General features: G+C 54.8%; 1 protein-coding gene and 1 long non-coding RNA gene across 11 annotated transcripts; one reads left to right on the forward strand and one right to left on the reverse strand.

Moving 5' to 3' along the window:
• Positions 1–471: 471 nt before the first annotated feature.
• ZNF7 (zinc finger protein 7) lies at positions 472–13059 on the reverse strand. 10 transcript variants are annotated; one of them, XM_038555885.1, is made up of 6 exons: positions 12946–13035; positions 12049–12219; positions 11911–11955; positions 11419–11578; positions 8479–8595; positions 472–4641 (listed from the first exon to the last, which is right to left on the reverse strand). In XM_038555885.1, the coding sequence occupies exons 2-6, from the start codon at positions 12130–12132 to the stop codon at positions 2849–2851; spliced, it is 2199 nt and encodes a 732-aa protein (XP_038411813.1). In that variant the 5' UTR covers positions 12133–12219; positions 12946–13035; the 3' UTR covers positions 472–2848. The 10 variants fall into 10 exon arrangements, with proteins under 10 accessions (XP_038411813.1, XP_038411812.1, XP_038411821.1 ...); XM_038555884.1 differs by having other exon boundaries at positions 12042–12219; XM_038555893.1 differs by lacking the exon at positions 12946–13035 and having other exon boundaries at positions 472–4198; positions 4565–4641; positions 12042–12617.
• Positions 13060–13171: 112 nt separating this feature from the next.
• LOC119864296 lies at positions 13172–14369 on the forward strand. Its single transcript, XR_005368348.1, has 2 exons — positions 13172–13345; positions 13733–14369. It is a non-coding gene; the product is annotated as an uncharacterized LOC119864296 (long non-coding RNA).
• Positions 14370–15006: the final 637 nt, after the last annotated feature.

Genomic DNA, 15006 nt, shown 5'->3' on the forward strand with positions numbered 1-15006 from the left:
GGCCCAAACTGGGAAACCCAGCTTGCAGGTAGAACACAACGTCCCACCAATCTTGCACCCCCCCACCCCCCGCAAAGTGCCACCAGCACACGTGGCACGCAGATGCCCTTGGCTGGCTCCCGGGGTCCCGAGCCCCGGGCATTTTAAGCAGCCAGGCGGCTGGATTTCACCAAGGCTCGCCAAGCAGGCCACTTGGCTGTCACGAGGGTGCAGCTAAGGAAGGACCCCTCATCCTACACTTCTGCAATCGAGGCTCCGGACTGGAATGTAGGCCTGTAGGCTTATTTCTATTGAATTCTTGGTGGTATTCGGACGTTTAGGTGAACAAACCACACTAAAAATACAGAGGAAACCGAATTCCTCAAGAGGTCGAAGGGCATGAGGTTTTTACCTACGTTAACAAGGCAAGACCAGCACGCGCGGTTGTAGCACAAGAGTGGCCAGAGGCAACCTGCACACAAAGGGGCCAGCTCGGTTCCAATAAACTTTATTTGGTCACACTGAAATTTGATTTCAATATAATTTTCAAATGTCACAAAATAGTCTTTTTTTTTCCCCACTTAAAAATGTAAAAACCCTTCTTAGCTTTTAAGCTTTTTAAGAGGTAAACTGAGGTACATCAAATTTTTGAAGAGTTTCTTTGAGCAAACATGGACTGGAACCGGGCAGCGCCCAACTGAAAAACTGGGAGCTCCGTGCTGCCAGGAGCGGGAAGAGGGGCTGCCAGAGAAGATGCAGAGCAGAGCTAGGAACCCGGCTGACTGCTTGTGGCTTGGGATCTGTGTTCGTCCCTAAACCCACGCCCTCAGAGGAGTGCATTTACAGGAGCGGACTCTGGCTTAGACTGTGACCTGCCACCCGGCCTATGGCCTGCATGCCTGCTTTCACAGGCCGCAGGCTGCATCTTGCCCCCTGGCCGGCTGTGCCAGCCCCGATCGAGGGCCATGTCCATCTAGAGAGAGAATCCAGGTGCAGATTTAGGTGGAACCCTCTGGGCCTTCTGGCTGGTCTGCAGTTGCTGTTGGGAGGATGGCATCCTGCCCAGGTTGAATACATAGAACCTCCGACCCTGGCGTCCTACTACCCAGAGGTGGCAGAGAGGATTCCTTTCTGGGGATGGCACATTCAGCGACCAGGCTGCCTAGGGCACGTGGGCCCACAAAGTCCCTGGTCCCCTTGCATTGACGCCTTTGGACACAAGTTCTGGGCGGAGTAGGGACAGCTGAAGAGGCTGTTACAGCTACTGAAATGGGCACAATGACCTCATGGTGTCCTGCTCCTGGAGAGGGACCACCTCTAAAGGTGCAGGTACAGGCTGGGGGGCAATCCCCCCTAGAACCAGCACTGCCGCCTGAGAGCACGTCACACATGGTGCCCGGCTATGACTGGGCTGACGTGCTACAGGGCGGAGATCCCTGTCAACGTGCCAGGAACCAAACCTGATGGACCAGACCACCCCAAACTCTGCTGTTCCCTATGCCAGATAATTCTGGAACCTCCTAGCTCAAACACAGGGCCAGCCAGCCCTTTTTTCACCTGATACAAATCCATAACCTGATACTGGGCTGTACCACACGTGCCCATCAAGCCTGTGTCTCGGGGAACTACCCACAGGCTTAACCAGACCAGTGTGCTGGTGACCCAAGTCATGTGTTGCAATACTCAAGTGACTGACCTGTGTCCCTCTGGATTACCTTTGTCTATGTTGAAGAAACGGGCCTCTCCACGGGGACAGGGAGGGGTCTTTGGCCCAAATTTTGCCCCGGTGGTAACTGGCAATGACACCACAGATGGGCAGGTCTTGAGTGAGTGGAAGTGGGCAGTAGCCAATCTAAGACTTCTGGTCCCCTCGAACTTTCTCACAGTGGTGAGTCCAGGACGCTAGGGCGAGGCCGGCACCAGAATTGGTTAGCCCCATCCTGCTGGTGAGCCCACGGCCTCCATCTCCACCAGCCTCTGGGAACAGGCTACAGGCTTACCTGTCAGTCTGCAGACCCGCCCTATTCCGGCAGTTTGCACAGCAGGAGGAACGAAGCAGGAGGAACAGAGGAAGCGTGGGAAGCAGCAGTAACAGGACACACCCTGGCCTCTTGGTAGCATCTGCTGGGCTCTCAGGAGCCGTCCCTGCGGTGCCGAGTCTGCCTGGGTCCGGCTGGAGATGCTGGCTCGGGGTCTGTGTGGGAGGGGAGTGGCTCTCGTACACAGTTCATCTCTTCCGATCGCCCTGTAACGACGCTCAGATAAGCGCGACTCTGGATTCCAGGGACAGTGACGTCCCAGACTCACAGAGCAGGTCCCTAGGCCCGGGTGCTACTCTTGGAGTCGTGTGCAGATCGAGCTCCTCTTGCTGGCACCAGGCCCGCTGGCTGATCCCCAGCTTGCTCTGATGGGAGCGGACTTGGAAGAGGAGGAGTCAGGTGAAGAAGATGGGAGGAAGGAGTTCTAGGCACGTCTCTCTGGGCTCCCGCTATCGCGAGCTAACACCCCCACCACTGAAGCCAGCCCGAGGACCTGGCGCGGAGGGAAGACCCTCTGGGTAACTGCTAAGCTACGGGTCTGGCAAAGCTGGCCAGGACTCCTCCTCATCCACAGGGCCTGGGTCTTCCCTCTGTGAACTCGGAACTCTATGCACGAGCACCCTGACTTGAGGGACACAGGCTTTGCTGAGTGGGATAAAGTCACACATTCCACCAAAAAAACATCCACTTGGTATGCATTTGGACATTTTCTTAATAATTTGCAACCTATCCCCACATTCCAAATTCTTGTTAGTATAAACGATATAAAATACATGAAGTTAAGGCTGCAGGTTTATTCACATTTATACACATTTATAAAGGGAAGTGCTCTATCCCATGTGAATTTTTTGATGCTGAGTAAGCCTGGAGCTCCGATTAAAAGCTTTGCCACATTCATTACATTTGTAAGGTTTCTCTCCGGTGTGAATTCTCTGATGTATGATTAGATGCGAGCGCCACCTGAATATTTTCTCACATTCGTTACATTTATGCAGTTTCTTTACAGTGCTGACTTTTTTACGGCTCACATGGGTAGAAGCTTCCAAGGTATTCCCGTATTCATGATACCACTGAGCACGAGTGTGAATCCTCTGGTGCTCGATGAGATAGGAGCTCCGACTGAAGGCCTTCCCACACTCACTGCACCCATAGGGCTTCACTCCTGCGTGGATGATCTGGTGCTGGAAAAGGGTTGAGTTTTGACTGAATGCTTTCCCGCACTCGGTACACTTGTAGGGTCTCTCCCCAGTGTGGACCCTTTGATGGATCGTGAGCTGTGTGCTCATACTGAAAGCTTTTCCGCATTCCAGGCACTCGTACGGCTTCTCTCCCTTATGGATTCTCTGATGGTAAATGAGACTGGAGCTCTGGCTGAAGGCCTTTCCACAGTCACTACACTCATAGGGTTTCTCCCCAGTATGAATTCTCTGGTGCTGAATTAGGTGGGAGCCCTGGACAAAGCCTTTCCCGCACTCCTCACATTTAAATGGCTTTTCTCCAGTGTGAGTTCTCTGGTGGCGAATAAGCCGTGAGCTACAACCAAAGGCTTTTGCACACTTGTTGCATTTATAAGGTTTCTCTCCGGTGTGGGTCAGCTGGTGCTGACTCAGGCGAGACACCCACCTGAAGGCCTTCCCACACTCGTCACACTTAAATGGCTTCTCTGTAGCGTGTATTCTCTGATGTGCAACAAGGCTGGGGCTATCTGGGTTCCTTGGAAGTTGAGGTTTGTCCCCAGCGTGCATCCGCTGGTGCTGGGCCAGGGTTGAGCTCTGGCTGAAGGCCTTCCCGCACTCCTGGCACTGGTAGGGCCTCTCTCCAGTGTGGGTCCGCTGGTGTCTGACCAGCTGAGACTGCTGGCTGAAGGCCTTTCCACACTCCCGGCAGCCATAGGGCCTCTCCCCCGTGTGGACCCTCTGGTGGTGGATGAGGCTGGAGCTCTGACCAAAGGCCTTTCCACACTCCTCACACCGGTAGGGCTTCTCTCCAGTGTGAATTCTTTGATGCTGAATAAGTTTTGAACTCAGACGGAAGGCTTTTCCACACTCGATGCATTTGAATGGCTTCTCACCAGTGTGGATCCTCTGATGCTGATTAAGCTGTGAGCACAACCTGAAGACCTTCCCACACTCCTCACATTCATACGGCTTCTCTCCGTGGCAGTTACCTCGAGGCTTCCCCTGCAAACAATCGGGTACTTTTGTTTTACACTCCGGACATGTGTTTGGTTTCTTTCGTGTATCAATTTCTCGACGCAGTGCAATGTCTGAAGCAGACCGGAAGCTTCGGCCACACACGTCACACCTTCGGGACGTCCCTTCTGCACCTCCTGGACTTTCGCCAGGCTGACAACCCAGGCCACCACTGCTCTCCAGCTCACCACATCCCTGGGCACCCTCCCTTGTGAAGGTCTTCCTGGGAGCCACAGTCCCTGTGCTCAGGCGGTTTCTCTGGAGAGAGCCTGGCTTACTCTCTGACCAGACTGCACCATCAGAGGGATCGCTAAAGCTAGAACTCTGAGGAAAAGCCGGTGGGGGGCTTCTGACCATTGCCGCACAGGGTTCTGATTTTAGAACATCCACGTCCTCACCGGCCTGCTCGCTCGCAATCCCACCTGCAGAATCTGAAACAGAAAATAAGATGTCCGTTGTCCCCTGTGCTCGAGAGACAGGACAGAGACCAGCGTGGGGATGGGGGGTGCGGGTCATCCCTGGGAACGGAGCACCCTCCCAGGACAGGCTGCATCAAGCAAGGATAGACCCACATGGAAAAACACTTCCAGAAGTCATGCCTTTGACAGCGCCCAAAATTTGGTGTCACTAATACTTTTCACTTTCTGCGTTCATCCCACTACCATGTGCTCCTGCGTGCAGGCACGTGAGCGGACATCCATCCTGTGGGGAACTGGTACGAGTGAAAACCCATGAAGCAGCAGTGATCTTGAGAGCCTGCCAAGTGTGGCCAGAGGCTCCTGGATCCAGAGGAGGTGAAGTGAGGGGAAGAGGGATTTATTATTTATTTTTATTTGTTTTTAAAGGTTTTATTTACTCATGAGAAACACAGAAAGAGACAGAGACTCAGGCAGCGGGAGAAGCAGGCTCCCTGCGGGGAACCCAATGTGCACTTGGTCCCAGGACCCCGGGGTCATGCGCTGAGCCGAAGGCAGATGCCTAACCACTGAGCCCCCCAGGTGTCCTGTGAAGAGGGATTTAGAACTATGAGCAGAGGAACAGGCAGGCTCTGAGGATGACAAGGCTGGACAGCTGCTGAGGGGCACCCCAGGGATGAGTCTGAGAAGTGGGGTTCTGAGTGAAATCCTCCAGGGGGCCAGTCACAGGGTTCCTGGTGGTTCCTAACATCAATGCCCTCACCAGCTCCAGCGATCGCAGTTCTGGGTGGTCCCAGGTGACGAAAAGGCCATCACACTGAGCATCTTCTGTGGGTAAGGAACAGGGTTCCAGCCATTCCTCACTTAGTCTTCATGACAATCCAATGAGACCAGTAGTGGACCCCGCCCCCCATAAGGAACCTGTGGCCCCTCAGACACACAGCCAAGGAGAGAACTAGGAATGGACCTGGGTCTGTCCTCCCACCACTTGCCCTTTCAACCTCTCTCCTCTCTGTGCCCTTAGGACATGGGGACTCTCCTGACTGGTCTTTTTTTTTTTTTTTTTTTAAAGATTTTATTTATTTATTCATGATAGTCACAGAGAGAAAGAGACAGAGAGAGAGAGAGGCAGAGACATAGGCAGAGGGAGAAGCAGGCTCCATGCAGGAAGCCTGACGTGGGATTCGATCCCGGGTCTCCAGGATCGTGCCCTGGGCCAAAGGCAGGCGCTAAACCACTGCGCCACCCAGGGATCCCCTGACTGGTCTTCACTGCACAATCCTACACCCTTCACGGGGCAGGGCTGGCCGTGTGGCACTGGCCCCCTCACCCTCTGCCCAGGACTCCCTTTGCTCTGCAGCTGAGAAAACGGGCAAGCTCTGCTTTCCACCGCCTCCTACTGGAGAGCAGAGGCCCCTACGGACGCCAACGGAGACCATGGTGGAGATGGCTGCAGCCTTGGGGCTGGGACCTCCTGCTCAGAGGAAATGCTAACCCCACGGGGCTAAAGCAGCCACAAATGCACCCGACCACTCTGGGGTCGGCCTCCATCTGGTTCCCTATGACCGAGTCTGAGAAGCCCCCTGCCCCAGCCTCAGGGGCTCCCCACTTCAGGTCCACTTCTCCCTGCCTCTGCTGACTGCTGACACCCTCTGACAAAGACCCTCCAGCCGAGCCCAGCCCAGGCTCCCGAGCCTTTCTCGATCAGGCCTCAACCCTGGCCCGTAAGGGACAACACACCAATGCTGCTTCTTGCAGCTCAAGGCTGCACCCCTAGGATGGCTCTGCCTCCCGTAAGGTGTGTGCCTGGGAAAACTCAAGGCTGCCAGCACAACCGACCGCTTGTTCCAGCCACACCTGAGGGACAGGGAGTCTCCCAACCTCTGTGGGAGAGCAGGACCCAACTCCTACAGGCAGTGGTCAGCAAGCCCAGGTGGGTGTCACAGGGCCCAGCCCTCGCCCACTCACCCCTGCCTGCCCCGGCCACATCTGAACAGATGGAAGCCGTGTTCACCCACACTGGACTCTTCCCCATCACAAAAACTACTATGGATTAAAAACACATCCTCACCATTTTAACCACCACTGGGCCGTTTGTGTGTGTGACACTGCCCACAGGCACCCCTGGGGACTCCTAACTGAAGCCCAGAGTTCACCCTCCCCTGGAACTTGAGAGCTCTTATCTGCAAACTCTAGGTAACCCCTGAAGAGATGCAAGCACATGTTTAAAAAAACAGCTTCACTCTGGAAGTGGTTTTGCCTCAGAGAACAGACGTTGTGTCCCGGCAGGCTGGGGACAGGTGTGGTGATGGTGGGTCGGGGTGCAGCTCCGCACCTTCCTGCCACTCCGGGCCACTCCTCGGCGATCTGCTGCACCAGGCGCAGGTAACACCTTGGGCACATAAGTTTCTCTAACACGTTCCACACATTTTCGTCTGTGAGGCTGTGCTCCTGCCCTGTGCTATCAGGCTCAGAGCAGGTCTACACATTTCATGTTTTCTTTGCTGCTGACTCATCACCGTAAAGACCATCTGTTCCGTATGAACCCACCAACTACCCAAATCCGCCCAGCTCCAGCTAGCTCTCCTGCCTCTTTGAAATCTCCCTTCCCCATTAGAAATACTTAACAGTGGCTGGGGTGTACGTGGGCTGGTGTACAGCGTTAGATCCTTCCGAGGAAGGGCCAGGGAGGGGCCTCCACAGGAAGGCAGGGCCTTCAATGACAGAGCCAAGGATGCTGGGGGCGAGGGTCAAGGCCCCCAACACTGCCTGTACCTCTGCCACCTTCCACACGACGGTGCGCGTGAGGATGCTCTGCAGAGACTCGGGAACCCGCTTTAAGGAGGACTCCAGGGCCCTAACTGCCACAGTCTGATTCTCCAACTTGCTTCCCAGCCAGCCAGGGACTGTGGGAAGAGGACATGGCAGGTAGCAGGCAGGATCCTCTTCTGTGGCCAAGATGCATACAATCTCACTGCCCTGAGCAAACTGGGCAACGCATCAGCTAGGGAGGCTCAGACAAGGCTGAGGCAATGGCATCCCCTCAACAGGAGCCCAGTGGGAGCCAATGCCGCACGGTGGCAGAGGCCCCTATTATGGGCGGACTGTGCCCCTGAAGATGTGTGCTGAAGCTCAGCCCCAGGACCTTAGAATAGGACCTTGTACAACAGGACTGTTGAGTGCTAGTTAAGATGAGGTTGCGCTGGTGAGGAGGCACCTAATCCTACATGACTGGTGCCCTTTCAGGACGACATGGGCGGGCGGGGAGGTGGGACATGATGACGGAGTCAGAGACCGGAGAGTGACGCAGTCACAAGCTAAAGAACACCAGGGCCCACCAGAAGCTGCAGGAGACAGGAAGGGTCCCTCCCTAGCGGTTTCACAGGGACAGGATCCTGCAAGCACCTTGGTCTGGACATCTGGAGTGGAGACGATTAACCTCTGTGCTTGTAAGTCCCGCGTTTATGACGCTGTGTTAGAGCACCCAGGACACCGACGCAGCCCTGAAGCCTGCGCAGAGCCAAACTCAGTGCTTTCCTTGGATCGTCACCTTTGCTTAGTAAGAACATCAGTACGTTAGAAATTCAACACGTGCCTTAAGAACAAACTGTTTTTGCTGTAACACGCAAGAATTTCATGTCCCTGCTTCTCTGCACTTTGGTCTCTCCCAATGCAACTCCACAGCTGGGCTATGCTTCTGTCAACAGCCCCACCTGTGGCCATGTGTTCCCAGGCATCCAGCTTCGTCAGTCCCTGGGGTCCAGGTCCACCTTCCCATGAGTTCTCTGCTGGGCATGAGTTCTCTGAACACCTCCTCAGCCCTGGACCCAGAAACTCAGGCCTGAGCCTCACCTGTAAGGAAGGTCCTTGCCCCCTCTCTCCCTTCGACTCCCTTCAGGTCGAGGACCCATGGCTCCTGCCCCTGCTCCAGCCGGGAGATCAGCTCAGGCTTGAAGACCAGGAATCCTGCTGTGGGGATGGCAGAGAAGGACACTGTGTCAGTATAGCTGAGGGCCCAGCACAGGGTCCAGCACCCTTACTGTCAGGAGTAAAGAGGCAGGGGGCTGCCAGAGCACAGGCAAAGCCTCTGAAGGGAGCATCGGGGGTGAGGGTCTGGGCACAGTGGCCCTCTTTCCAGATTGGTCCCAGTCCTGAGGTTGGACACCGAGATGCCTGGACTCTCAGCCCTTTCCCATCCATAGCAGGGCCAGGATCCTCAGTGGTTCTGACACTAAAGAGTCTGCAAAGGAACTAAAAATCTAAATGAACACATCAACTTATAGGAACGCTAAAAATGACAAAATGAGCACAAAAGGAAATTCACAAACTTGACTATTTTTCACTAAAAAACCAAATGCTACTGCAAGATCTTCCTTTCCCAAGAGCCCAAGGCCCAGATGGTTTTACAGGTGAATTCTACCAAAAAGTATAAATCCACATACATAAATTCTTCCAGAAATTAAAAAGACAGCAAAAGCTGCATAGTTCATCTTATGAAACTGACATACCAAGTGCTGCTTCCAAATATATATAAGAACAATTCACAAAAAGAAACATATTAAAGTCCAATCCCCTTATGAACAGGAACAAAAAATCTGAAATACAATACTACCTAGCTGAGTCCAAAATGATATCAAAGTTTATACATAAAATATAATTTAGAGTTTACTCCAAAAGTATAATAAAATATCAATATAATTTACTTAACTAAAAAAAAAATCGTATGAGTTCTCAATTGATGCAGAAAAATAATTCGAAATTCAATGTCCTTTTGTTTTTTTAAGTGTTTTATTTTTTAAGTAACCTCTACACCCAACATGGGCCTTGAACTCACAACCTTGAGATCAAGAGTCTCACACTCCACTGACTGATCCCAGCCAGGTGCCTCCCAATGTATTATGATTGAAAACAAAACTTCTGGGGCGCCTGGGTGGCTCAGTCAGTGAAGCATCTACCTTTGCCTCAGGTCATGATCCTGGGGTCCTAAGATCGAAGCCTGCATCAGGCTCCCTACCCAGTGGGAGTCTGCTTCTCCTCCTTCTGCAGCTCCCTTTCCTTGTTCGAGCTCTTGCTCTCAAATGAATAAATAAATACAATCTTGAAGAAAAAAAAAACCTCCTTAGCCACTTTCTTCTAATTTTAATTACATGCATTCCCTTTATTTTTTTTTAAAGAAATGGTTATTTTTTATGTTTCTTAAAATTTTTTAAAGTAATCTCCACATCCAATGTAGGACTCGAACTCACAACCCTAAGATCAAGAGTTGCACACTCAGTCAGTGGACTGAGCCAGCCAGGCATCCCTAGAAGTATTCCCTTTAAAATGAGGAACAAGGGGGGATCCCTGGGTGGCGCAGCGGTTTGGCGCCTGCCTTTGGCCCAGGGCGCGATCCTGGAGACCCAGGATCGAATCCCACATCGGGCTCCCGGTGCAAGGAGCCTGCTTCTCCCTCGGCCTGTGTCTCTGCCTCTCTCTCTCTCTCTCTCTGTGACTATCATAAATAAATAAAAATTGAAAAAAAATATTTAAAAAAATAAATAAATAAATAAAATGAGGAACAAGGGGATCCCTGGGTGGCGCAGCGGTTTAGCGCCTGCCTTTGGCCCAGGGCGCGATCCTGGAGACCTGGGATCGAATCCCACGTCGGGCTCCCGGTGCATGGAGCCTGCTTCTCCCTCTGCCTCTCTCTCTCTCTCTCTCTCTGTGTGACTATCATAAATAAAATAAAATAAATAAATAAAATAAAATAAAATAAGGAACAAAAAAAAAAAAAAAGGAACAAAACAGGCCTGCCCACAGCAGTCCTGCCTAAAACAGCAGTGTAGTTCTGGCCACAGCTACCTGTTGGGACACTGGGAAATAGAGGGGGAAACCCTCTCCTAGAATAAGGCACCAGACTAGCTGGAAGTTCAACAAAATTGCCAAATACAAGATCAACCCTCCAAAACCAACTGCATTTCTGTACAGCAACAATAATCAGTTAAAAATAGAGCAACAAGAAAGATACATTCACAAAGCAATAAAAAATAAAGCATCTAGAAGGTACCAGACCATCCTGGAGAAAATCCCAGAATTCTAACAAAGTACACAGGAGGTAAATGAACAAATGGAGACATGTTCTATGATCTTGGATGAGAACAATTAGTATGAGAAAGAGATTAGTTTTCCTTTTAGGAATTCTACAAATTCAAAGCACCCCCAATGAAAAGCTCAGTTCCAAGTATTAAAAAACTCAAACTTACTCTAAATTTACATGAAAGAATTACCCTATTACCCCTGAATAAGTAAGTGAAGTTTTAAAAAGAACAAAAAAGGGAAGTTGTCCTACCAGGCATTAAGACACACTACAAGGCCAGCTGGGAAGCACACTGTCACACAGGAGAAAGGCAGCCCCACAAATCAATGGAAAAGGATGGGCTCCTACTTAACTCCAGACACAAACGTGGAGCCCAGATCTAAACAAGAAACATAAACTAGAAAGCCCACAGGAGAACGTGTAGACTGTCTCCATGACCTTAGAGTATGAAAGAATCTTTAAATAAGGTTTCAAACGTACAATCCATAAGGCGAATACTAACGGATTAAATTTCATTAAAATCTGACCTCACAAAGTTAACAAACATAAAAGCATGCAAAATGGTGTTTACAATGCACAGAACTCACCATGACACATCCCAGGGTCAGTTCCTGACCCTCAGAGACCCACGGCCCCCCCACCCCCCAGACAACGGGCCTGACTAGGTGGGTGCTGACCCATGATGCAGGAGGAGGGGTCCCAAGACACAGCCTCACCTAGTCCAGCCACGCTGCTGTGGTTCTCCAGCATCACCTCCTTGTACAGTGCCCTCTGGCCAGGGTCCAGGCACTGCCACTCCTCCCTTGAGAAGTGTACGGCCACGTCACCAAACGTCACAGCCTCCTGAAAAGACATACACCAGCACCCCAGGGAACCCTGGGTGCCAGCCCCATTCTGGCTCCACCTCATGTGTGTGTCTCAGGGACATGCACCACAGGGTTGAGCCAGTCACCAGGCCCTTTCGGCTCTAAAAATCGAGGGGAGGAGGAAGCCAGACCAGGGTGATCTACAGACCTCCCCCCATGAGGGCCTCAGATGGGCCCCAGTCTGGGCAGGGGTTTGTTCGCTCCTGTAAGGATGAGCACGCCTGAGCCTGCCAAGGGCCACCAGGGGCCGAGGAGGGTCTAGGACCAGGCCCAGCAGGCAGGGTAGGTTCCTAGAGGAAAAAAGTAGGACTCTAGCAGGAATGGAGGCAGACAGACTCCTACCATGAGGCTCGGTGGGTTGGCATCCATGTGTCCTGGCGGAGGGACCTGTTGGCGGTTAGGAAAGGGTCAGAGGTCAGGGTGCTGGAGGGGCCCGATCCCTAAATTCCAGGCTGAATTCTCCGATCCTTTACCTCTAACCTCAGACGTTCTTTGGCAGGGATATAAGGTGAGGCCAAAGCGGCCACAGCACTGGAGCATCTGCCCCCCAGAAGCTTCATTCATCTTTCAGTGTGTGAGGTGCGGATTGCCACCCACGCCAGGTGCCAGACTAAGCAACGGGGTCGCAGCAGCGCACAGTGCGCGGGAACCCTGCTTTCCCGAGGCAGTATGAAGAGTCAAAACTATGCAAACGCATCACCTCCGAGATCACGCCCCAGAGAAGGGACTCTGATCGTTCGACGGTCCCGCCCCAGAGAAGCTCACTAGCCCGGGGAGGAGGCGCGGCCGGGCAGCCGGAGTCGGGGAGCGTGGCTGGAGGACGGGCCCGAACAAGGTCACAGAAGGCAGTGGAGCCTGCAGGGCCCGCCGCCGCCCCAGGCTCGCCCCCTGGACGCCGGGATGCGGGGCGGACTCCCCGCGGGCGCCTCTGGCTCAGAAAGGGGCTCGTGGGCAGCAGCCCAGGCAGGGGCGGCCGGGGGTCACGAAGGCCGGTCGCCCACCCCGCCCGGGCGCAGCCCCTCCTGCACCGTCACGAAGTGAAGTCTTCCACAGGCGGCGGACCGGGAGAGGCGGCCCCGGGAAGCGGCGGGCTCGCGGGCAGGCGCAGGCGCAGACCGGCAGGGAGTCCGCGCGGGGAGCCCGACCCACCGCCCCCGCCCGCCGGCCACGCGGCCGCCGCCCGAGCAGCGCCCACGCCAGGCGCCCCGGGCCTCCGCACGCCGCTCGCGCCCCCGACCCCCGCGGGAGGCAGGGCAGCGCGGGGCCCGCAGCGCCGGGGGCCGGAGGACGCGGGGCTCGGCCGGCGGCGCCTCCGCGCAGGGCCGAGGAGCAGGCCCGCCGCCTACACCCGAGTCCACGCCCGGCGCGCCCACTCACCCTCCCCGTGGACCGCCCGAGGCTCCAGACGCGCGACAAAACCGGAAGTGGGCCTCCGACGCTCGCTCCCGCCCCGTCCCACCGACTTCCGGCCGCTCTGGGCCGCTCGGAGGTTCAGCGCCCTCGGTGATCCCCGGCCCGGGCGCCGGGGAAGGGGCGGGGCCAGAGCGCCGGGGAGAGGCGGGCGGGGCGGGGCCGGGCGGGGCCGGGGCGGGCCCGGGGCGGGGTCAGCAGCCGGGGAGCGGCGGGCCCGGCGTCCCCAGCCCCGAGAGGTGCAGGGCTCGCAGCCCCGGGGCGGAGGGGGCTCGGGGAGGGGACAGAGAAGCCGAGCGGAGACGACGGGTGTCCTCCGGGAGGGGGGCACCCGGTCCAGGCAGGGGGCACCGCCGGGTTGCGGAGGGTGAGGCGCCCCGGAGGCTGGAAGGGCGGGGCGGAGAATGCGCAGGACTTCTCCGGGGAGACGGACCTAAACCTCCGAGTCGCCGGTGACCCAAGTCCTGGGGTCGCCGAGAACCGCGGGGAAATCTGGCGCTGCCCGGGGAAGGAAGTGGCGGGGTGGGCCCGGCCCTCCACCCCACGGCCGTCCTGCGGACTACCACCCCACCCCACCCCACCCCGCCCCCGGGCCCCTGGGAGACCCTCTCCCCTCCCCGGCCTCGGGGTCTGAGCTCCCGCCGCGCCCCCGCGCTCAGCTCCGGCAGCACCCTCCGCAGGAACGAGTGATCGGGAACAGGGAGGACAGAGAAATGCCTGCTTCCCAGCCGCCCTCCTGGTCCTAATCCCCCAGGAAGCGCTTCCGGGCTTCTTCCGGGTGCGGTGCGCTGACCTACAGGAGCCTCCCAGATGGAGAGTCTTCACCCTGCAGGATGCCTGCTGGCGGCGGGCCGGTGGGTCATGCCCCGGATGATCCTGGGGCAACAGGAGGACCAAAGCCGACGCTCGGGTCTGCAGAGCCTTGGACAGAGCCGTCGCAGCCCCCGTGGCAGCCTGGCCCAGAGTGTCAACCCAGCCCACACCTGGGCGCTGCCGGGGGATGGGGTGACTGGGATTGCTTCCATACACTGCGGGCGTTCAAGGAACCTCCATACCCCTGGCCCTCCAAACTCCCCAAACCTTGGGCCCAAAGAACAAACCAACCAACTGTTCACAGCCACAGGCCTGAACACTGAGTGCTCAGGGTCCCTTCCCTGAGCATCCCAGTTTGCTTTCCAACCATTTCCCGTCTGGGATTGGGATTCCACACCATAAATGTTCCTGGGGAAAAAGGCCACTTTCATCACTTACAAGAAGATGCTTTTCCAAGGACACTTTCTGTATCCTAGCGCGTGGCCCAGAGCGATAGTGCCTTCAACAGAGACTCCACTGGCCGGCATCGTTGGGCACTCGGCCTCACCTAGGGTCTGTTTTAGGCAGGTATGGTAAAACATGCAGACCTGGAAGTGACTATCATGAAGGAAGACGTTTATGCTCATTTATGCTCAACCACTGGGCCACCCAGGAAGCAGGATCTTGGACAGGTGTCTGTATGCCCGTATTCATAGCAGTATCATTCATAAACCCAAAGGTCGAGGCAACCCAAGTGTCCATTGATGGATGAATGGATAAGCAAACTGCAGTCCATCCATAGAATTTTACTCAACCTTTTAATCCTGTCAGGGACCTGGGTGGCTCAGTCGGTTAAGTGTCTGCCTTCAGCTCAGGTCATGATCTCAGGGTCCTGGGATCAAGTCCCACATTGGGTTCCCCACAGGGAGCCTGCTTCTCCCTCTGCCTGTGTCTCTGCCTCTCTCTGTGTGTCTCATGAATAAATGAATAAAATCTTTAAAAAAAAAAACATTGGAAAAAGAGGTTTGAAAATTGACTTTCTTTGTGTTTGGAAAAAGGGTACTTTTTTTTTTTTTTAAGGGTACTTCTTTGAGTGTATCATTAGCTTACTTCATAAGAAAGCCACAAATAGGGACACCTGGGTGGCTCAGCAGTTGGGTGCCTGCCTTTGGCCCAGGGTATGATCCTGGAGTCCGGAGATCAAGTCCCACATCAGGCTCTCTGCATGGAGCTTGC

Source organism: Canis lupus, chromosome 13 (assembly GCF_011100685.1).
Source record: "Canis lupus familiaris isolate Mischka breed German Shepherd chromosome 13, alternate assembly UU_Cfam_GSD_1.0, whole genome shotgun sequence".
Taxonomy (NCBI): Eukaryota; Metazoa; Chordata; class Mammalia; order Carnivora; family Canidae; genus Canis; species Canis lupus.

Excerpts from the sequence above, each read along its gene's own strand:
- ZNF7 (XM_038555884.1), bottom strand. The coding sequence starts at position 12,128 with ATGAAGCTTCTGGGGGGCAGATGCTCCAGTGCTGTGGCCGCTTTGGCC. Across the intron at positions 11,579-11,910 it reads CCAACCCACCGAGCCTCATG|GGTTCCCTGGGGTGCTGGTG; the intron begins GTAGGAGTCTGT and ends GCTGGCACCCAG. Across the intron at positions 4,642-8,478 it reads GGCAAGGACCTTCCTTACAG|ATTCTGCAGGTGGGATTGCG; the intron begins GTGAGGCTCAGG and ends TTTCTGTTTCAG.